This window comes from Dermacentor albipictus, chromosome 1, assembly GCF_038994185.2.
Source record: "Dermacentor albipictus isolate Rhodes 1998 colony chromosome 1, USDA_Dalb.pri_finalv2, whole genome shotgun sequence".
Taxonomy (NCBI): Eukaryota; Metazoa; Arthropoda; class Arachnida; order Ixodida; family Ixodidae; genus Dermacentor; species Dermacentor albipictus.
In genome coordinates, this window is record NC_091821.1 from 172,048,105 (window position 1) to 172,070,719 (window position 22,615).

A 22,615-nucleotide genomic window follows, 5' to 3' on the forward strand; every position below is an offset into this window, starting at 1 on the left:
CAAAAAAAACCATGTGGCACAGGGAGTTCGATTGGGATATTATATCTGATTGGAATTCAGAATTCATGTCAATGAAATATACTGGGAGCTATTAGGTTAGCAGTACCTTTAAAAAATGCACTTGTTTCAGGTAACTTGTCTAAACTAGCCCTTGAGAAAGTGCCATCTGATATATTGTGGTTCTCCTTTGCATAAGAAGGTACATGTACAGGTACAGGTACATAAGAAGGTACAGAGAAATTATTTTATATTAACTGCAGACGACTGATCAGGCTAACTAATGCACTTTTAAACATGCATAAAAAATAGCAAGCCACAATATCACTGGAAAGGCCTACATAAACTATGTGCTTCAATAACAGAAAAAAACCTCACCAAGCATATAAAACATTATATAGCAGCACAAGAAACAGACAAAGGTGACAAAAGAGAAAAAAACAACACATTTGTCTTTATTTTTACACTGCTATATTACGAACATAATCTAACTAGCCCAGTTCTGTAGTCTTTTGCACACACGACAATCTGGTATGGACCTTTCCATACAACAGCGCCAGAATTTGTGTGTTTATCGTGGGATGATACTCTCTCATGGGTGTACCTGCTTCCAACCACTCCAGAGCTACAAGAGTGGGTGCAAGTGACTGCAAGTGAGTACCAGACATTGTGTGTAGATGAAAGTGTGCCTGCATGTGTCAGTTAGCCTGCAAGTGTGAGCACAAGTGAGCTTTAGTAGATGCGAGTGTGCATGCTTTTTCCAGAATTTGCCAGAACAATTGGACAACACAGAAAAAATAAAACTGCATACTGCATATCACCAAAATAGCAACTAAATTTTTATTGATTATCCTGAGGTGCATATGTGGAATCAAGGACAGAAAAAACAGTGACAGCTGATAGTTGTATCTTTGGACACCCTCATTCAATCCTGCTGTAATGGTGTTTTTTTTCTTTCTGCATCAGTGTGATCAATAGAACATCACACTTCTTGCTATTTTCTTCAATGTTGAAGGCTTCTAGTACTAAATTAAATTCTGGGGTTTTATGTGCCAAAACCACAATCTGATTATAAAGCACACCATAGTGGGGGGCTTCGAGTTAAATTTGTACATCTAAGGTACGTTAACACGCACCCAATGCATGATACGCGAGCTATTGTGGCGGGTGGCTTCTAGTATTACACATGCTGTTTTATCACAGTTCTAATGCGATAGCATTAAGAGCCCTGTGTCGCAGAAAATCCGGTGTCAGCTTCTGGCAGCAGCGGCATTGTCCATCACAAAAAATAATCCTGAACCACAACCACACAGGCCCTCCATGTGGTGCATAAGCATTACTGAACTAATTGAATTTCTCAAAGTAAAATGTGTCAGAAAAGCCATAAAGTCCAGCTCACACACAACCTACAAACATGATAGCATTGGATTGCAATTTGAACATACGAGAAAAGATAATTCTGTTACGCAAAAACTCAAACACAAACCCTTTTTTCCTTGCTTGCGGGGGTACGAGCCATTGACGAGTCGCTTCTTGTAGATTGTGCCTTACGGGGAGTACGAGCCATTGCTCTGCCCTGCACTGCCACCAAGATTGGCCCACCATTATTTTCCATCAGGTCCCGTGTCGCAGAATATTCGGTGTTGGTGTCAACGGGGCCCGATAACGCTGTTGCGTTCTACTCTTAAAGGCGCAGCTTAAACATCTTCGAAGTTTTTTATGGACAATGTGTGCTGCACTTAATTCAGAGCTGCATTCACACGATTGGTAGTGGAAAGGCAAATGATCTGTGTGCGTGCCTTTTAACCCTTCTTGTGCCACAAACGAATCTCACTCGTCCAGGTGTTTTTTTCCAATATGTGAAAGTGACAAACATGTAAATGGTCGCAGTGCATGGTCCTGCCCTTTCGTGTTTCCTCTTCATCTTCGTTGTTTGTGCTGTAGTAACTATAACGAGTCTCACTCGTTCAGACCTGCCGTGGTGGCATAGTGGCTTCGGTGTTGCACTGCTAAGCCCGAGGGTTCAGGATCAAATCCCAGCCACAGTGGCTGCATTTTGATGGGAACGAAATGCAAAAATTCCCACATACCATGCACTGGATGCACATTAAAGAACCCCAGCTGGTCGAAATTAACTCGGAGCCCCCAGCCTCCCACGATGTGTCTCATAATCATATCTCGGTTTTGGCATGTAAAACCCCAGTATTTAATTCAATTCACTCATTTGGGATATCCTTTTTTATACCGGGTGCCACAGATGAGTCGCAGCCATCTTGTCATCATTTTGTATGAATGCTGCACAACTTGATGGCACAAGCTTCCCACAAACGGATCTTTTATGGACGAGGTTGGCAGAAACGGCACACAAGTCTAGCTCTCTTGAGTTATAAAAATGGTGGTTTCGAATTAGGCAGCTGCAGCAATGATGGCTGCCTTTTTCAATGTTGGAATCAAATTTTTAAAAATTTTTTCGTCACTTCAAGTAAAGAAGTAGACCTGGAAAGCTCTAGCGAGTCATGTTTGGAGGTTGAACTTAGAATTGATGATTGCAAGCAAGAGTTCGAGCTTCTGGCAGACCATCTCGCATGGAGGCGTCTCAATGAAATCCCTTTGCTGCCGGCACCTCTGTGAATTTCTTTCCTTGCTGGGCCAGGAATGATGCATTGCATAAAAAACATAAGCACAACTGACTTCTGTTTCAACAAATTTCAAGCCTCATAGATTTTTTCTGAGGCCCATGCCTATCTGAAGCTCAAAAACATGAAATAAAGCACAACTGACAACTGAAAACAAAACAACGAACAAACTACTGAGATTGCAGTAACGAAAGCTGTTTGCAATAAATAAGTGATAAAATAAATTAGAAAATTTTGCTGGTTTTTCTAAAATAAGATTTGGCACAAAAAATGATTAATGATGCTGCATACTTTAGTACTTAATTGCAGTTACATCTGCCTGCCTGGCCTATATAACACTTGTCCCAAGAAAGTGGAATATTACACACCTCTTTTTAGTATTTCACATATCTTGTCCTGAGCCCCTTTGCATATCTTCTTTGCTCTTTACTGATTTACTTGGCAGCAGATTTATTAAGCGGTGATAAAAGCAAAGCATACAACATTGACACTACGTTTGAAAGCCATCTTCTTTAAATTGTGCATCAGCTTATGAATGTACAACATGACGACATGCCAGCTTCTTGTGTTTTCTCGTGTATCATTTGGCTTATTTTGCTTGGCCTGAACTCTGACACCATGCAGAATGGGTTTGGAAACAGTGGTGACGAACAATATTGGATACTCGGTGCGCAAATCCTGCAGATTTGTTCATCAGTGCTGCATACAACTTCACATTGGCATGACTTTGCCACGGAAGGCTTCAAGGCTGTGCTAATTATTCCCCTTTCTATGTTTCTGAAGAGGCCCAAGTCATGGAGCAAAACTCCACGCTTAATTTAGCTAAATATTTCCAGCAAACAAGTACAGGCATGGACTTCATTGTTAGGTCAGAGAACCCAATGGAGCTATTTTGTGGCAGCTTATCAGATAAGTTCATGGCAGAATTTCTTAAGGGATCCATGATGGCCTCTGAGCTCCCACTGATACTATTAATAAAAATATTAGTTCTGCAAAGTAGTAAAAAGCTATTGACATAATTGAACAGAGCTGTTGCCCCACACCACACAACACTATATGTTCTGAAAAGTAGGGTGTCCATAAGCTCTTGCGTGGCCCCTCAATCTGGAATAATGTAGAACTATTTCAGTCTGTTTTTATTCTAATTTCACCATTAGCCTTCCGTAATAGGTTAAAACTGCGCACTCATTTGGGCGGAGCCTGAGCAGTTTTGACATATCACAGAGGGCTAATGACAGATTTGGATTAAAAAGAGATCGGAATAGCTTTACGTTATCCCAGCCCAGCTCTTTGGTATCTGCATCTCTTCACATAGAAGGCAAATTCAGAACGCTCTGAAAACTTAATATGTTCTTGGTATATTCAGGTATGTGAAAGATTTTTTGCTGCTCAGCAGAAGACATTCTGTGGACAGTAACTTAGAAGTTATAACAGATGCCTTTAAGGAGTCTTGCCCAGAAATTTCTGTAATCATAGAGACGTCAAAAAGAAGATTCACAAAGGGGCACAGTACAATACATGCTGGATTCCAGAAAGTGGTAGTACACAATATTCTACTTTCATGAAGCAAGTGGAATAGGTCAAACAGGCCAAACAGGTCAAACAATGTAGCACAGCAGCATGCACTATCATTGAAATGCATGCACACAGGTCATTTGGCATTTCACTAAAAAAAAAAATTATAGGGTTTTACGTGCCAAAACCATGAGGCACACCGTAGTGGGGGACTTTGGAAATTTGGACCACCTGGGGTTTTTTAACATGTACCTAAATCTAAGTGCATGGGTGTTTTCGCATTTCGCCCTTATCGAAATGCGGCCTCCAGGGCCGGGATTTGATCCCGCAACTTTGTGCTTAGCAGCTCAACACACTAGTTACTAAGCAACCATGGTAGGTGGGTGTCATTTCTCTGCAAACAGGGTGAATGCACCCCAGAATTCAGCACAACATGCATTAGCCATATGAACTGTCATAAAATGGTAAGTGCAATATCTCCTTTGACCATCGAAGAAAACAGTGAAATGTGTGAGTGCTCCATTGATCACAGTGACAAAGAAAAGAATATCTTTGAGAATATCTTCGCAGCAGAACTGAATGAGTATGCCCACAGATACAAGTACGAGCTTTCATTCTTTTATTCTTTCTTTTCTTCATTCCCTATATATATCTCAAGATAACCAATAAACATTTTGTTGTTAGTTCAGCAACATGCCGTGTTCTTTCCTTCACTGTTGTCCACTTTGTCTTCCAACTTCTAGAAAAGTATAAGCCAGTTAGCTCAGTTAAGAACAACGTTGACTGCCTGTGACACAAGTGACACAGCAATAGGCACATGCCTTCAATAAACACACTCACTTTCATTACAGAGTCCTGATTATGGGTGGACGTGAGTCTGCGTGTGTATACCTCAATAAAATACAGGTAAGAGAGCATCGCAAGGCACTCTTCAGGTGTTCAGTACTTTCGCACTGTCATGATAATTTCACTGCAGTTACGCACCCTTTTTTCTTCTTCTTGGAACGATCCTTGTCCTTCTTTTGTGCAGAAGAACAGCTGCTACCCATAGCTCTTGTTCTCTCTTCACTGACTTCAAAAAGGAAAAGGTGCAATTCTGGAAACATTAAAGTTCACTGGTTGATAATCAGTTATTTACAGACAAGTGCTGGCTTGAACAAAACTACTCTAGCGAGATATGCAATGTAATAATGACGCAGCAAACTACAAAAACTGTGAGCTCATTCAAAATTTTCCCTAAGACTAGTGAGCAGAACTGCTTGCATACAAGCAAGCAAATAAAAATTTTCTAAGGAAAGGCACATGAGCCACAATAACGTAATCACAGCAAAAAATATATTGAGATTATGGGGCCATATTTTAAAATGATTATCTATATTTTCCGTTCTCTTTTCCCTTGGCCATTGGTTTGCACAAAGCTGCACACCTGCTATTGCTGGGATCGGCAACCCAGAAATGAATTATAGAAAGCAGAAGCAGATGAAAAGAATCCTTACCATTTACAGTTCAAATCATGCACAATTAAAAGTTTACTATCACCTGGTTGGTGGAACATAAATGCTGCAAATATTCAGGTACACTCTATCACAAATAAGTAAGGGAGTGCAGATATTCAAAATTTCAAATATTAATTGAATAGTCTTTGCTACTTGACTTTTATTCAGTCCAAGGATTTGCTATTAGAAATTTTTTAATCATCATTCCTGTTAGAATGTAAGAAAGAACAGTTGGTTACAGGGACAAAGACTGATGCAAGTCATGACTGCTCCAAATTATTCTGCTGCAAGAGAGCTGTGATAGCTGTACAGAGCTACGAGTTCTTAAGTGAGCATATGGAGCGGCTAACTGCTGCACAATTATTTGCAGTCATTCAATAAGGATGCATCAGCTTTAGACAGCCTACACATTTGTTATCTCGATTTAGGCAAAGCAATTTTTTATGTCAGTACTGTCACCACATTTGCATCCTTTTGAACCAATGGGTGGTGCCGTAGCATTATACTTGGTTCCTTCAATGAACACTACATCCTACATGTGCTGGGTGACATGACATTCTTTTGTTTCATTACTGTCATTGACACAAAGCATCAGATATGAACACCTTTTAGTTGTTTTTCACTTACAAGCAGCTGGATACAGCAGCTTCTAAATGAGAAACAAAAGCTACAACCAGCCAACTGGGCATTAAGTTGTGAACATTACATGTATTAAATAATGTAACAAGTTTCCCTTTTTAACCGAATGGTCTCCATGCAACCTATTTACTTTGTTGAGAAATAAAACATATTCGGTATTCAAAGGTAATTTTTTCAAATATTTGTATTCAATTAGAAAATTAAGGTAAAGCCCAATTGGCCTCACTGCTGTTTAAAGTTTTTGCTTGAATAACCCATCTGCATTAACACCTTAAGCGCTTTGTTATTTTCACCTTATTTTGCACCTTTTATTATGCCACATTTTAAACTTACTCTTTTTCAAAACTTTTAAAGCCTTTTGAACCAACTTATGTCATACTTTAGGTGTACAAACCTCATTTTACCTCTTCACCAAGCAATATATATGTATTTTTCATTTCCACGAATGGTACAGTCCGCAACGAGGAAAATGCTTTATTTTGCAGTGCCTCAACATCCCCTATTCTGGAAACAAATTATGGCACCAAAAGAAAATAAAACTGACAGTTGGGCGTCGTAGTAAGGGTTCATTTTTTTGAAATGGCACCACAGAGAAACATTAACAAGAAATGACACTACGAATACAAACGCCGTGTTCGGTGCTAGTGTTCATAGTGTCATTCCATGTTTGTGTTATTCTGTGGAACCATTTCAAAATAAACCAAAGAAAGTATTTCACCCATTCTTTCACTGCTAAGACAGGTCAAGAAGTGGGTGAAGTTTCAAGAAGCACAGAACAGCGCACAGAGCTTTGACACAGCACTCACAACATATTTCAACATTTCCTGCCAAACTGCACTCAGAGAGAGGGATTTCAAAAATGTGGTACTTCAGTGCTGACAAAGTGCTGCCTTCTATGTAAAAATTTAAATTAAAATTAAATTATGGGGTTTTACGTGCCAAAACCACTTTCTGATTATGAGGCACGCCGTGGTGGAACTCTGGAAATTCGGACCACCTGGGGTTCTTTAATGTGCACCTAAATCTAAGTACACGGGTGTTTTCGCATTTCGTCCCCAAGGAAATCTGGCCGCCGTGGCCGCGATTAGATCCCGCGACCTAGTGCTTAGCAGCCAAACACCATAGCCACTAAGCAACCATGGCGGGTTGCCTTCTATGTAGTAAAACAAAAAGACTGCAATAAACGCAGCCTTCGAGTCCTGACAAAAGGCTGCCATATGTGTAGTAGAACACAAAGATAGAATAAGCACGGCGTTTGAGTGCTAAAAAAGTGCTGTCATCTATATAGTAAAACACAAAAAGTGCAATAAATGTGACTTTCGAGCACTGACACTATGCAGTCATCTGTACTTTAAGAGAAAAAAAAAAATGTAGACGCGCTCCATTCATCTAAATCACTTTGAAAACAAGGATACGGCCATGAACAGCTAAGCTCATCCAAAGCAAAATTTACCAGTACTGCATTGACGAGCTAGGCTCATCTAAAGCACTTAAGGGGTTAACCAGATAAGCGTAGTAAAAGCAAAGTCAACACAAGCGAAGACAAGTGCTTTGCCCTTTATTTCGAGCAATGCAATAAGGAGCTTAAATTGTCATAAAAATTAATGGTTCTTCAATTCTTTTCTGTCATCAAGGGTGTTAAGACAGTGAGCTAATGGACAATTTGCATAATCCTTCAAGTTGGCTGTCCCACAAACTTGGCTACAAGACAGCTTTGCAGAATAACAACCACCTTCAGATTTTTGCAAATCATCAACTGTCTGAATTTCATTCACTCTTCCTGTTTCTGTAGTTAGCTCTTGCCGTGCAGCACCGCTGCTATCGCCACAATTGGCTGTTTTGTTGTGGTGATAATTTAATATTTTACAACAAATTCTAATGATATACAGTCACTACACTATCTTATACACCTAGCTTCTTTCTTTTTCAGATTGCTCAAAGGTGTTATTTTAGAGCTACCAGCCCTTCTAAAAAGGAACAGTTTACTTGAAATAGCGATTTTTTTGCATAATTAGTAGGATAAGTGATTGATCCATTAACCTTCCAATTGATCAATTAATGCTATACTCACGACTATTTTTTGTGATTGTAATCAACTCTGTAATGCCAAATCACAGTTCCATATCAATGAAAATTACGTATAACAACTTATTTACCTTTATTTCTGGGCATGGAGAGCAAATTTGTACAAACAACAAAACAAAGGTTATTTGAGTTATAAATGAATTAGTATAATTAATTAGCGATTATTTGCTGAACTGTCCACACCTTAAAACTTGCTTCCCGTGCTTAAATCAGTATTTTGAGGTACCAAAACATCGTAGCACATATATGTTCGGGCATTACAGGGTTAATTGGTCGATCGAGGCCACGTGGGCAAAGCAGGCAAAGGCTTGATTTCAACCAGCCGAACCGCGGAAGCGCTCTAGAGCGCTCGAAAACAAGTCGAAAGTACCATCACAATCGACACCCAGTCCTGATAAGCTCAGGAATATATTAGGTTAACAATAGAGGCAGCATTTGCAGAGCCAGTGGGTAACGAAATGGAGAATAATGACAACAGCAGGACAGAATTAGAGGAGGAGTACAGAAGGATGACAAGTAAGGAATGGGACAGAATTGAACACAAGGTCCCAGTGGGAACAGCGACAGGACCTGACGGCATACCTATGAAATTGATAAGCATATTAGGCCAGAAAAGTAAACAAAAATTACGACAACTTATTGAACAAATAGTAGTAGGGGGAGATGTTCCACAGGACTGGAAATCAAGCAGAATGTTATTAGTTTACAAAGGTAAGGGAAGCAAGGACAACATTAAATCCTACAGGCCAATAACTATCACATCAGTCATATACAGAGTAGCAATGCAGATGGCGAAGGAGAGAATGGAGGAATGGGCAGAACGAGAAGAGATCTTGGGAGAACTGCAGAATGGATTTAGAAGGAACAGAAGGCTAGATGATAATTTATTCGTTATAACACAGTGCATAGAGATAGCGACAGCCAGGCAGAAACCACTATGGATAGCCTTTTTAGACATTAGAGGAGCTTATGATAATGTAAACCGAGAAAAGTTATGGAGCCAGTTGAGGGAATATGGTCTAGAGAGAAAGATGATAGAGTTCCTACAACAAGTTTATACAGATAATGAGGTAGAGATAACATGGGAGGAGGAAACTACAAAGCCAGCTAAAATAAGAAGCGGTCTCAGACAGGGCTGTCCATTGTCACCTCTGCTTTTTATGATCTACATGAGCCAAATGGAAAAGAGACTAGAACAGAGCACAATAGGAACCGACATAAGCTATATGCTGGAAGGGCAGAAGGTAGTTCAAGTACTAGCCGGACTGATGTATGCAGATGATATAGTACTGCTTGCTGACACCCGAGAAGGACTACAGGAACTAATGAGCATATGTGGAGAGGAGGGAGAAAAATTGGGATTCCAATTCAGTAGAGAGAAGTCAGGGGTAATAGTATACAATGCAGAAAGGGGGGAGCCATTGGAAATACAAAGCACTAAGATTGATCATGTTCAAAAATACAAGTATTTGGGCATATGGCTAAACGAGGGCAAAAAGTACTTGGAAGAACAGGAAAAAATCATGATTGAAAAAGTGAAAAGGAACTCGGCTGTAATGAAACACAAGGCACTTTGGAACTATAATAGGTACGAGGTGGTTAGGGGCGTATGGAAAGGGGTTATGGTACCTGGCCTCACATTCGGAAATTCAGTACTGTGCATGAAATCGGAAGTTCAGGCATGCATGGAAACGAGACAGAGAAGTGTAGGCAGGTTGGCCTTAGGAGCACACGGGAACACCCCAAATGAGGGAGTGCAGGGGGACATGGGATGGACGTCATTTGAAGGTAGAGAGGCAATAAGTAAAATAAAATTTGAACAGAGACTCTCAGCACTGGAGGAAAAAAGGTGGGCAGGAAAAGTGTACAAATATCTGTACATGAAAAGTTTGAACACAAAGTGGACACTCCGAACGAGGAAGCTGAGGAATAGATACCTACAGCCGAGGGAGGGGATCCAAAGTGGTTCTAGTGTGGGAAAGGAGGTGAAGGAGACGGAAAGAAAAATGTGGGAAGAAAGAATGCTCGGAAAGCCATCGCTATCAATGTATAGGTCACAAAAACAGGAGATTAAGAGAGAGCTCTTATTTGATAACTCGCGGGGCAGCTCACTATTATTCGAGGCTAGGACGGGGGTTTTGAGGACGAAAACATACAGGGATAAATTTGAAGACGTGGACCTTCGGTGCGCAGCTTGCGGAGCAGAAATGGAGACCACTGAACATATAGTGCTGAGATGCACAGCCCTTCGCCCGACCCAGGCAGAGGGAACAGAGGCAGATATGGAAGGGGCATTAGGTTTTCCCGGGGAACGAGGGCAAATAGATGAGAAAAGAGTGGCAGTAACGAAGGGGAGGCTAGAGGATTGGTGGAGGAAGTCAAGGGATAGATAATAACATAAATCGGGGACAAAATGTTTCCTCTACTGTTTTAGATAGTTATAGCTCAGCACACAAGCGGCAACGCTTATGCAGGCTGGAACACGTTGTACGAATTGAAGTGAATAAAAAATATTATTATTATTATTATTATTATCTTGGGGGGGGGGGAGGGGAGTAAAAACTAGGTTGGGAAAAAAGAATAATAATAAAATAGGAGGGGGGAGCAAAAGGCTAGGTGGCGCCAGCCGCCGCCCGTTACAAAGGGTATAGCCGCCATCCATCCATCCATCCATCCATCATAGAGTTTCCTACAAAAATTATTTTTGTAGGAAACTCTATGCTGATAATTACACTTTGGTTGCTAGATTCCCGGCAGGCAGGTGGGAATCGAGCGCTCGGGACACATTCGTCAGGTTCATTTCGAGCACTGCGCTCGGAGCGAGTGCTACCGAGATCATGTGGCTCCTCTGATTGCTCATCTAGCTCCAATTTCAAGCAAACTCCAGGGGTCTGCGCATCGTTGAAAACCGAGTCGGAGCGCGGTAGGAACCAAGTGAATGCGCCATATACGATCTTCGCGGTCGCACATAAAAAACGCCTTCATCGTTTCATCGGCAACCTTCGTCTTAAACACGTCATTGCCCACCCGGCCATCTCCCATATAACCATAAAAATAAAGGAATAAAAAAAGTGGGAGAGAAAGGTGAAAAGAAAACGGAGATACGGAATTGTTAACTTTTCCATCGATCAAAAATACAGAAATAAAAAAAGGGGAGCAATTTTTTAAGATGAGGATGGTGAACAAGCCGCGCGGTGTACAAAAGCATCCCCGTAGGAAAGCTTTCAGCGCGGCGTCGGAGCGGTGCACACGTCGGAATAGCATTATTCGCGGGTTTTCAATTGTAGGTACTGCGTACTTGCTCACCACTCGGGTCAACATGCGCTAAAAGCAAGCCGCGAATATTTAAAGCTGCCGCAATTGGACATCGCAAGTACCAAGAGTGCTTACGATGACCTGAAACTTCAATCGCGCCTTGTTAAACAGAATTTTTAACGGTGAACAAATTGCTTTGGAGTACGAAGCACGGGCACAGACGCGTAAGCGATACCGTCGGCCGTTCTTTCCGCTGCGCCAGTTGGTTCAGTTGCGCGTGCTCTTCGTCCTCGGAAGCAAAGCGGTTAATTAGCACCTAGATGTAGCTTGCTAGGTTGAAACCGAGTTTACCTGACCGCCTATAATGTTTTACTATGGCGAAAAAAAAAACTAATCAAGATGTTTTATCACTGTACTTTTTCGAAAATACCACATACATGTAAACAGACCACACACACCCACTAACACAGAAAATAGGAGTCTCCCCCGTTTTTGTCAACAATCGCTTCGATTGGTGGTTAAATACCACGTGATTGTGCGGAAGCCGGCATGCAGCCACTTAAAAACCACACGGGCCGATGCAAGGAGTATTTTAGGAATTATGTCGAATACTGCAGATTACGTCCTGTACGGAAAGATGCGCGAGGTTGAAAAAAAAAAAAATTCGTATATTTCGGATAACTCGACATAATTGCTCGTTGTTTCCTGGCGGACGCCATGTATGCCGATACAACTTAACGAGCAAACATCTAATGGATGTACGCGACAAGCAACAACCGCATGTTTGCGTTTAGGACGCGGTCAATAAAGGCCCGCGACGCGGCACCTTCGTATTTGTTTATGCTTGCGTTTCCGGCAGAAAAACGTGCGACAGGCAGTTTTAACATGAGCGATACAGTGCTTGTACTTTTGTATTTAAAAATAACACACATCCACGAGCGTATGTATGCTCGAGGCATCCGGTTTCACGCGCACCTAATGTGGCCCTTTTCCAGAGGTCACGCACTCGTCAAGGTACAGCTCGAAAGACCGAAAATTCAAACACTGAGGCTTTGGTGACATCGCACCGACGGGTTTTGCAAAATATTCAGCAGCTCTTACGTCAAATTTGAGACGGCTCCGTAGCAATGATCAGGCTCAGTCAACGCACTCACACATTTCCAGGGATCCCCGGCAAAACCAAGTCGATGTGATTCGTCGACACTGCTAAAATACTTCCTACAGTCACCACTTGCAATACCCACGGGCCTGTGATGAAACAGGGAGTCGAGATCACCGATTGCATGTCAAACGAAACGCGAAGGTCGACAGTGAAACGGAAGGGAACAAGGAAGGTTTCGGGGCGAGAAGGTCTCGTGAACGCCAAACGCTCGCCATTTTGGCCAGGGCGACTGGATGGATACGGTCATGCGCAGTATTGATCATCCGCGGATGCTGCATGGCAGAGCAACGAGAACGAATCATATGATGCGGTGTCCTGCGGTGTCTGCAAAACCGAACGTAGGTTTGTCAGAAACACGCGGAGTTCCGGATCAGTAACAGCTAAGGATAAATGATACCGTTGTAAGTGCCAGTTACCAGCGTTGCGGCTCTATTTCTATACATTGCCAAAAATAAAGGATACGAACTAGTGGAGGCACTGCACAGAAAATTAGAACCGAAAACGTCAACACGTTTGAAGCCGAAAACGGGTGCCTTAGATGCTGAAACACTACATAATGAGGCATAAAACCAGTTATTGAAAAAAAAAAAGGAAGCAAAGCCGAAACATAATTTCTAGTCGTGCTCTAAATTGGATTTTTTATTTTGCTTTATTATTTTAGGAAGAATTGCGGTGATCGTGTTTACAAAGACTTCGGTGCACGTCAATTAATGTACAAAGACTTAGCACGTTCGTGAGCAGCAGACAGTGGGGCCGCACTTTATAACACTCTACTTGATGTTACCTTCTTTGCGCTTGTCGTCATTGCTAGAACGCCGGTACGCATGTATTACCGTCGGGATCAGAGTGATGTATCGGCGTAAACGACAACGGAAAATGAAATATATCCTAACGAATTACGGCCCCTCGATGCTAACAGCGCAGGCGTATGCAAATAGTACAAACTCAGATTGCAGTTGCACGGAAGCAACACACACCGCGACCAGTGGTAACGGCGAAGCTTCCCTCGCTACCATTGAATACCTATGCATGCCTATGCGCCGACGCCAGCATGCCACGCATGTCGCTGATGGGCGAACACTTGATCAGCCACTGCCACTGAGCATCGGGCTAGCACGCCATTATCACGCAACAATTTCTTTCTCTATGACGCAACAGCCTAATTAAGCAGCTTTCCCGGTACAGAAAGGTAGAGAACACACTGACAACCATAACCTCCTTTCTACAACCAACCGCATGGCATCGGACACTCTCTCATTCTTGATCATCAACTTTTTTTTTAGCAACGCATAATGTACGGATGTACAGTACTACGTGTCACTGCTCCAACAATGTAAAACCAAATGGTAAAAACGCGGCCAAGCGAGTTAAGAATATCCTAAGCACCGTTTTAGTCACTTAAAACTTTTATGAAAAACAGATAAGCGTACGTTCTTATACCCAAGCGGAAACTTTTCCAACTAATCCACGCGACCTCTTTCCGTTAGAAAACTTAAGGTGCTTCTCACTAGATGGCACAATGGATCTACAAGCGGCTCTCTTTTCGAGGTAACATACATAACGTTAAAATCTTTCTTCCTCTACTTGTGCAACAGTCATTCGATGCAGTTCATTTCTTGACAACGTTAACCATGTGCGGAGTCAAGTTCTGTAACATTTCACCTTGATCTTGACGCAAACTGCCGCTCAAAACGGACTGCTGATTACCGCTCGTACACTTGCACATTGACCGGCGCCATGTTGCTATACGGTACTACTATTCGTCTGCGCTGGTTCGGCTAACTGCTGTTAGGCTTACCGTGTAGTGCGCAGGCGTTTGCGGCGCCAGTGACGCCTCCGTAGAAGTGAAAAAAGATCGGATGATCGCCAGCATCAAGCCCGAATTTCTCCACCACCGTAAGGTCTAAAGGTTGTCGCGTATTATTTTATTTATTTTTATTTGACACCGAATGTCTCGAATCGGACGTGGGCGGATGCATTTTGTGGCGGAAACGAATTTTCCTTTTGATTTCAGAATATATATACTGCCGTGCCGGTATTCTAAGCTGCGTTCAGTATGTGGAATACGTGTTATTTTTCCCAGAAGAAATATATGAGTACTCGTGGCCATCATTTACTTTTTGGGGCGCGGCAAGGCCAGTTTTATGGTGCAAATTTCGTTTGGCTAGAAAGTGGCCTGTCGGCTTTCAGTTTGCTAGCATTTTAGGTTATGTGCACACTGTAGTACTCGTAATTCGTGGTGGCGGGCATCCGATGTTCATCCCTCGCTCGCGAGAGCCTCTCTGTACACTAACTACATAGTCGAAATGCGATAAGAAAGATCACAGCATATCGTCACTGTCGTGAATCCACGATGCTAGTGTGAGAAGAGTTGTGAAACTTGGACTGTTTCTACCGTTGCCGAACGACAAGGACATTACCAGTGGAGATGCCTACTTTCATGTTAATCGGCATGCAATGTTGGTATAGATCCGTAGCAATGGTACGTTTCTCGGCTACGTGCCAAGCTAGCTCTCCATTATTACAATTTCTTCCTTTCCCAGAGGCCGACTTGTTCGTACGGAATGCAGAGCACTGTGCTTACCGTCTTCTGTTTGTTCCGCTGAGATAAATTTTCATTTATTGCATGTTGTTGGGCAAAAAGTTTCCCTTCGTCAGCTGTCAGTATTTTCGCAGGTGTCTGTTTCGTCTATTAGCGTTAGTTAGTATATAGCAGGCTTTATAAAGACTGCGAATCTTGTGTGGTTAACCGAGTTTACGTCGTGATGAGTAATTGCAACACAGGACTGTACTTGTATAGATTTTTGAGATGCTTATTTCTAGCTTATCCGATTATGGCCACATAATATATAACGTGTTGTATCGGCGACGTAGGCACACCGATATCTTTTTGCAGTTTTTGTTGTGTTTGTTGCTGTGTTTCAATTCGCGAGGGCTATCAAGTTCGCTTCAACTTTTTGTGTTCACTTCTTGTTACTGTTCTGCTGTGAAAAATGCACAGCAGTTGAACCGTACCTGACCTATGCTTTGTGTGCTTTACTATCTCTTAAACAGTAAGAATTGTAAAATATTTTATGTAATTTCTTCACCACACAGATAATGTAGCTGTTTGGGCACTTTGGTATGACATGATTGAAGTTTTTATTTAGCTCACAAGATGAGGACAAGAAGTAGACACAGGAGCAGTGCTTGTGTTTTTTGTGTCTCCTTCTCATCCTTGTCTTGTGAGCTAAAAGCTTCAGTATGAATAACTTTGCATGATTCTTTAAATGGGCAGTTTACAAAAATCTGTTTTAGCTCACTATTAGGCATGGATTCTAATGTCAAATGAAGACATACTGCGAGCACTATTAATGACCACTTGTAGTGCTGGCAGTAGTCATGACCATTTTTGTAACAGCTACAAATGTCTGTATGGTTCCGTGTAAAAATAACAAAATTTCATAAGATCTGCTTTGTAGCTATTTTACATATTGACACATGCAAGAAGCCTCACAGTAACTAATTGCTACCCTCTTAGTGCGATACCCCTCTGCCATGGATGGCTTATCTCGTAGTGAAACTATGACTTTGTTATGTGTAACTGGGTAATTACTATTAGTCAGGGGTATGTGAATATTTTAAATTGTGCATATGTATATATCACATAATTAATTTCTTTTTCTGCAGCTGGAGTGTAGTAATTCCAACTTCTAGGAACCACATATTTTTTTCAATTGCCAGAGGTTGGATGAAATATCCAAAACAAAATGACAAGTTACGAGACAGTAGCTCTAAGCACTAAAAATATAGAAATGACAATATAGAGAAAGGACTTGACTAGGTAGATGCATATGGAGCCTTAGGCTGGTTATATACTTCTGCGACTCGATATTCTTAACAATGCTAGTGGCTATAATGAGGTAAGCACCATTGGATGGATGAAATATTGCATTAAGCAAGGGTCTGAAGGCTGCCCAGAACACCCAGAGATAACGTATACATGTACTTGTTCAGGTCACTGAGTTATCGTGTGGTCGGAGAGATGAAAGAGGGATCTTGCATGTGCAAGTATAGCATAATAATCTTTCACTTCGTGCAGTGTTCACTAGAAAAGGGAAGCGTGTTAAAAGTACATCTCACCATTCCACCACGAGTGGATATTTGAGGAATATAATAGTCAAATTATTGTATCAACATGGCAGTTTGGGCACCTTGGTAATCCACAAGAATGTTAAAAAGGGCAAACTGGACACGGATGAAAAAGGTGCATATACACCTAACAAAATGAAAAAAATACATTTATATTGGAGGTCTCAAACGTTCACATCCTTAGTCATAAATCATTCAACAAGATGCAGCAGATGTGCTCTAAGAATGTGCTTTTGATTTGGAAGTAGTATTCATTGTTCCTGCGTGTGGTATTGTCATGGATAGACAGTAAGTTCTGATGCAAAAATCTGTTAGCATGCTCTTTATGCACTTACAAAAACTGCTTGCACACATGGTGATTAACCAGAACTAGACAGAGTACATTCTAAGGCCATATTGTTTGTTGATCCCTTTTGAGAATACCCCTTTCAGAGTGCATTGACTAAAGCAGCTTAAGTGGATGCAAACTTCGTCACATCCACTCAGACCTGCTGGCATAATTTCATTTCTTATAGCTCTTTAGCAAGTTGACAGAATGCCCATTGATCCAGTGTAGTGTTGCATCAGATGTCATGTCAAACAAAAGTAGATGTTTCCTTCAAGTGATCCACGGAGAATAAGGCCCCCAATTTCAAACTAAAAATTGTATTGGGCATGTGTGCATAAATGGCATGGTATAATTGACATCAACATTCATTTTTCAAAGTAAACATGTTATTTAAGCTTTTCTAATTTTCACCAAATCTTTTGTTCCCAAGTCATAGAACAGAGTGCACACAAGTGATGCTGCACATTATGCTCAAGAGCTTATGCACAGGAGCATAATACTTGAAAAGGTGGCAGCACAGAAAAGACACGGACAGAGACAAGACGACAAGGACGAGCGCTGAACTTCCAACGACATGATTGTGAATGGCTCACAAATATAGACCCGCACAATATTGCCTGCACTGTAATATTGCCCGTACTGTATTTCAGATGTGTTCAGTAATCAACCTGAAAGACTGCTGAGCGCCAGGTATCCTTAGCACTTAGTCATTTCAGTCCCAGAAGACCTTCTCAAAAAGATGCGCATAGCGTAGGCAGAAGGTAGCTGTGATACCTTACATTCACACGGTATCACACAATTTGAAAAAGGTGGCCCAGTATTATGACGTGAAAGTCGTGTTCTCTGCCCCCAGCAAGCTGTCAAAGCTTTACAGGTTCACCGACTCGGCGGCAACCCAGCAGAGTGACTGCAGCACAGAGCACAGGCAGTATTTTGTTGAATGTGCAGAAGTTGTAGTCTATCAAATTTCTTTAATTAAGGTGCAGAAAAGTGTACATTGGCCACACTGGGAGATGTGTTAACGATTAGTTAAGGGAGCATGCAAACAACATAAAAAATGCGCATGAAGGAAAGGATATTGAAGGCTTTCTGGCAAGTCATTGTCTGACTTGCAAGGACTGTTTGCCTGACCTTGAAAACACTTCCATTATCAAGAAGAGTAAAATGCTTGTGACACGGGAAATCGCAGAATCTGAATGGATTCCTAGACTTAGGGAGGGAGGTGTCAGCATGGCCTCCATCATTCCATCAGACAAGAAGCTGGTGTATTTACGCATACACAGATGATAATCCCAGGCTCGGACAGCACGTGTATATTCGTGAACCATTCACAATCATGTTGTTGGAAATTCAGCGCTCATCCTTGTTGTCTTGTCTCCATCTGTGTCTTTCTTGCGCCTTAAATCTTTTTGTGTGCAAATAAACAGGGACGAAGAATAGGGGCAACACAAGGACGAGCGCTTTCTAACAACTGGTTTTATTTTTGAAGAACTACCTGCTTAAATACCCACAGATCTGCGCGATCTAGTCAACAGAGCAAGCCTATAGCGCATATGATACCCGCAGATCTGCGCGATCAAGTCAAAAGAGCATGTCAATATTACCTATAACACTTGTGATAAAAAGACGTGGACAAAAGCCACCCGGTCAAACTAAAAACAGCAAGGTGCATAAAACAACCACTTACAATAAAATGCGTTAAAGATGTGATGATAGAAGCGAATTTTCTTTATCTAACAATGAAACAGAAGGATGGCTGATGCATTTTTCTTTTTGTTTTTCAATCCAGTGTGCTTCCACGATTTCCCTAGCGGTTTGATTCCTATGCCTATACAAAATCTCTGTGCTAGTAAGACAAGGGAAGCAATCATGTTCTTGGCAATGCATTGCCAAATGCGTACTAGGGCGACCTTTCAGACTAGACAAGTGCTCCCTTAACCTCGTGTTAATGCATCTTGCAGTCTGCCCTACGTACACATGACCACGCGTCATAGGAATCTGATACACAACGTTCTTCACGCACTCAACAAATTGGTTCTTGCGCGGATGTTTAACACTACATTCTTTCTTTACATCATCCTTACTTTCGAACTTCTTTTTAACCTTAGAACACACACTACCTATTTTGTTTTTTTGCCAAAAATACCACTTTTACTGCATAACTACCAGCCACCTTTTTAAGTCTGTGTGAAAGGCCGTGCACACACGGAATCACTGAAACCTTGGAAGCTACATCCTTCTGCCTTTGATTCTGTGTGCATTGTCCTTTATCCTTTTTAAGTTCTTTCATTAGTCTGGTGCACTATGCCAGCATCACAGCGAGCGGGTACCCAGCCTTTCTCAACCTATCAACTTGCTCAAAAAATGCAATCTTTACAGTGTGGTGACATGACTTCAACAACGCTCACCGCAAACACGAAATGACTATCCCATTCTTCACAAGCCTGGAATGGTTTGAGGCATAGTTCATTAGCGGTTTTCCAGCTCGGGGTGAGAATGACCAACACACATGTTCCGGTAGGAATTTTAACTTGACATCAAGAAACTGTAGCTTATTATCTACCGGTACTTCCGAAGTAAATGTTAAGCCCTTGCCCAGAGAATTGAAGGCTTCTACAACCCTATTCCTGAAGGCACCCTTGTCTACAGGACAGCCTAAAATCAAGTAGTCATCGACATATCTGTATACCTTACTTACTACACCTTCTAAATCTTTGGCCAACTCTCTGTCTATGCTTCCCAAAAATATGCTACTTAGAATGGGAGCTACCTTTGACCCGATGCACCCACCCCTTGCCTGTATATACGTTTCACCACAGAATCCTACATGTGTATTCTCTAAATAAAAATGCAGAAGTTCAAGAAAGGGTTCAACGGCCATGCCACACGTATTGCAGAACGACACCTCGTCATTCTCATTTGTTATGCAATCTTTAACTCTGCACATTAGGGGCCCATGCGGTAAGGAATAGTAGATATCTTGAACATCTATGCTGAATCCTCAGCTGCAGCTTGTTCTATCTGATGCCAGACAATTCACAAGGCCTTCAGAGTTTTTCAGTAAGTACGGATCCTGCACTTCTAGGGAATTCAACATTTTTTGCAGGAACTCTGCGACCAGAACTTGCCAACACCCTCGCTCGGACACAATTGGCCTAAATGGAATTTCTTGCTTGTGGGTTTTTGCCGTAAGAAATATCTCCAATTTCATTCCTTTTGAGTTCTTTACACGTGGCCCAAGCTTATCTTGGTCACATTTTTTTCGATATCTCCACCGCTTTCTTTTTAACGTTTTCTGCATTCACATCACATTTCTTAAAGCACTTGTTCACCTCTAGGAAAGCCTTTTCTAAGTAACAATCATTTGGTACAACAACCAGAAAGCCTTCCTTGTCTGCTTGAACAACACGCAGATTATTCTCAACCAAATACTTAGCTGTCCTATCAACATTGGGTCTGGATCTATCGCTTACCGAAGCTTTAGCCACCACGTCCACACATTCCACCACACATCGTTCTTTTTCTTTCTCTGGTACACTCCTGGCAATGTCCCTTGTAAGTGCTAACCTGTCCACAATGTCGATCCTTGGTTCCACGCGGAACTTTGGCCCCAACTTGAGAACCTGTTGTAGCCGTTCTTCCACCGTTGCACCCCCCTAGTAATAGGAGGCGTCCCTCTGTCACTTCCCTTTTCTTCTTCAGCAATTTTCGACGAACATCGTTCCATATAACCTCAGTCACAATATTTGCCTGTCTGCACCAGTCCCGAAAAGCCTTCACGTTAAAAAGACCATCGGAAGCAGACGAACAGGCCACCTTTAGACATTCTTTGAAATGTCTAACCTGTCTCCGGCTCTCTGAGCGCAAGATCTTGATCGTTCTTCTCCCGTGTCCTGCAGACGGGGGCAACCATCTGGTCACCAACAACACCTCATCAGGGCATTCCCCAAGGTTCAGGAACCAGCTTAACACCCGGGCTCTGCACTCACAGACCGCGATAATAGGCACCAGAACTGCTGGGTTGTTTAAGCTATAGTTTGGACAAGTAGAAAGAGGGTTGGAAGAACTAAAAATGAACTGCAGCATAACTGCGAGTCGGCCTAGTTGGAACAGATTCATCTTAAAACTTTTTGTGCGCAAACAAACAGGGACGAAGAATAGGGGCAACACAAGGACAAGCGCTTTCTAACAACTGGTTTTACTTTTTAAAGCACTACCTGCTTAAATACCCACAGATCTGCGCGATCTAGTCAACAGAGCAAGCCTATAGTGCATATGATACCCGCAGATCTGCGCGATCAAGTCAAAAGAGCATGTCAATATTACATATAACACTTGTGATAAAAAGACGTGGACAAAAGCCACCCGGTCAAACTAAAAACAGCAATGTGCATTAAACAACCACTTAGAATAAAAGGTCGCCCTAGTACGCATTTGGCAATGCATTGCCAAGAACATGATTGCTCCACTGTCTTACTAGCACAGACATTTTGTATAGGCATAGGAATCAAACCGCTAGGGAAATCGTGGAAGCACACTGGATTGAAAAACAAAAAGAAAGATGCATCAGCCATCCTTCTGTTTCATTGTTAGATAAAGAAAATTCACTTCTATCATCACATCTTTAACGCATTTTAATGTAAGTGGTTGTTTTATGCACCTTGCTGTTTTTAGTTTGACCGGGTGGCTTTTGTCCACGTCTTCTTGTCACAAATGTTATAGGTAATATTGACATGCTCTTTTGACTTGATCGCGCAGATCTGCGGGTATCATATGCGCTATAGGCTTGCTCTGTTGACTAGATCGCGCAGATCTGTGGGTATTTAGGCAGGTAGTTCTTCAAAAATAAAACCAGTTGTTAGAAAGCGCTCGTCCTTGTGTTGCCCCTATCCTTTGTCCCTGTTTGTTTGCGCACAGAAAGTTTTAAGATGAATCTGTTCCAACTAGGCCGACTCGCAGTTATGCTTCAGTTCATTTCTTGCGCCGCGGCACTTTCAAATATGTACCAACACGCTCAGTTCGCCACATTAAGCCTAATACTACTTGTAAACATGGAGTCTTCTGCACCTGTTGTAGATGGATACTTCTTATGTTTGTAGACTGATCTTTCATTGTTTTTGGGTTATAAAGCAGTTCAAAGGCCATTATACCCATTGCTTACTTTCAGATTTGTTTTCAGTTGCAGGACTTCTATCTTGAACAGTGCAACATCCTTCACTTGTGCCGTTGGGCATATTCTGGTTACACTGATAGTGTGAAATGCAGGCCAATCACAAATAGTCGTCGTAAGGGTAATTCCTTAGAAGAGATAAAAAGATTGAGTGCGTGATATGGCAAATTATTGCTGTTTATTTAAAATATTTATTATTTG

The 22,615-nt window shown here is 41.8% G+C and overlaps 2 protein-coding genes across 24 annotated transcripts in view; one reads left to right on the plus strand and one right to left on the minus strand.

Moving 5' to 3' along the window:
- Positions 1-14,469, minus strand: part of LOC135905756 (NACHT and WD repeat domain-containing protein 2) — a 146,446-nt gene extending 131,977 nt beyond the window's left edge. For 12 of the 19 annotated variants that reach the window (XR_010565475.1, XR_010565474.1, XR_010565477.1 and 9 more), the window contains exons 1-2: positions 12,778-13,216; positions 5,133-5,244 (exon numbers count right to left, since the gene is read on the minus strand). Coding sequence is in view for 10 of the 19 variants with exons in the window: in XM_065436797.1 (XP_065292869.1) it covers positions 5,133-5,197 (65 nt within the window). In the remaining 9 variants the exon portion in view is untranslated. Of the gene's footprint in view, positions 1-5,132; positions 5,245-6,677; positions 6,788-12,724; positions 13,218-14,447 lie in introns of those variants that run through there. The other 7 variants (XM_065436798.1, XM_065436793.1, XM_065436795.1 and 4 more) reach the window with 6 other exon arrangements.
- The window catches only part of AP-1gamma (adaptor protein complex 1, gamma subunit), a 233,201-nt gene continuing 224,780 nt past the window's right edge, over positions 14,195-22,615 (plus strand). For 2 of the 5 annotated variants that reach the window (XM_065436802.1, XM_065436803.1), the window contains exon 1: positions 14,195-14,333. In XM_065436802.1, the coding sequence (XP_065292874.1) occupies positions 14,305-14,333 (29 nt within the window). In that variant the 5' untranslated portion in view covers positions 14,195-14,304. The other 3 variants (XM_065436806.1, XM_065436804.1, XM_065436805.1) reach the window with 3 other exon arrangements.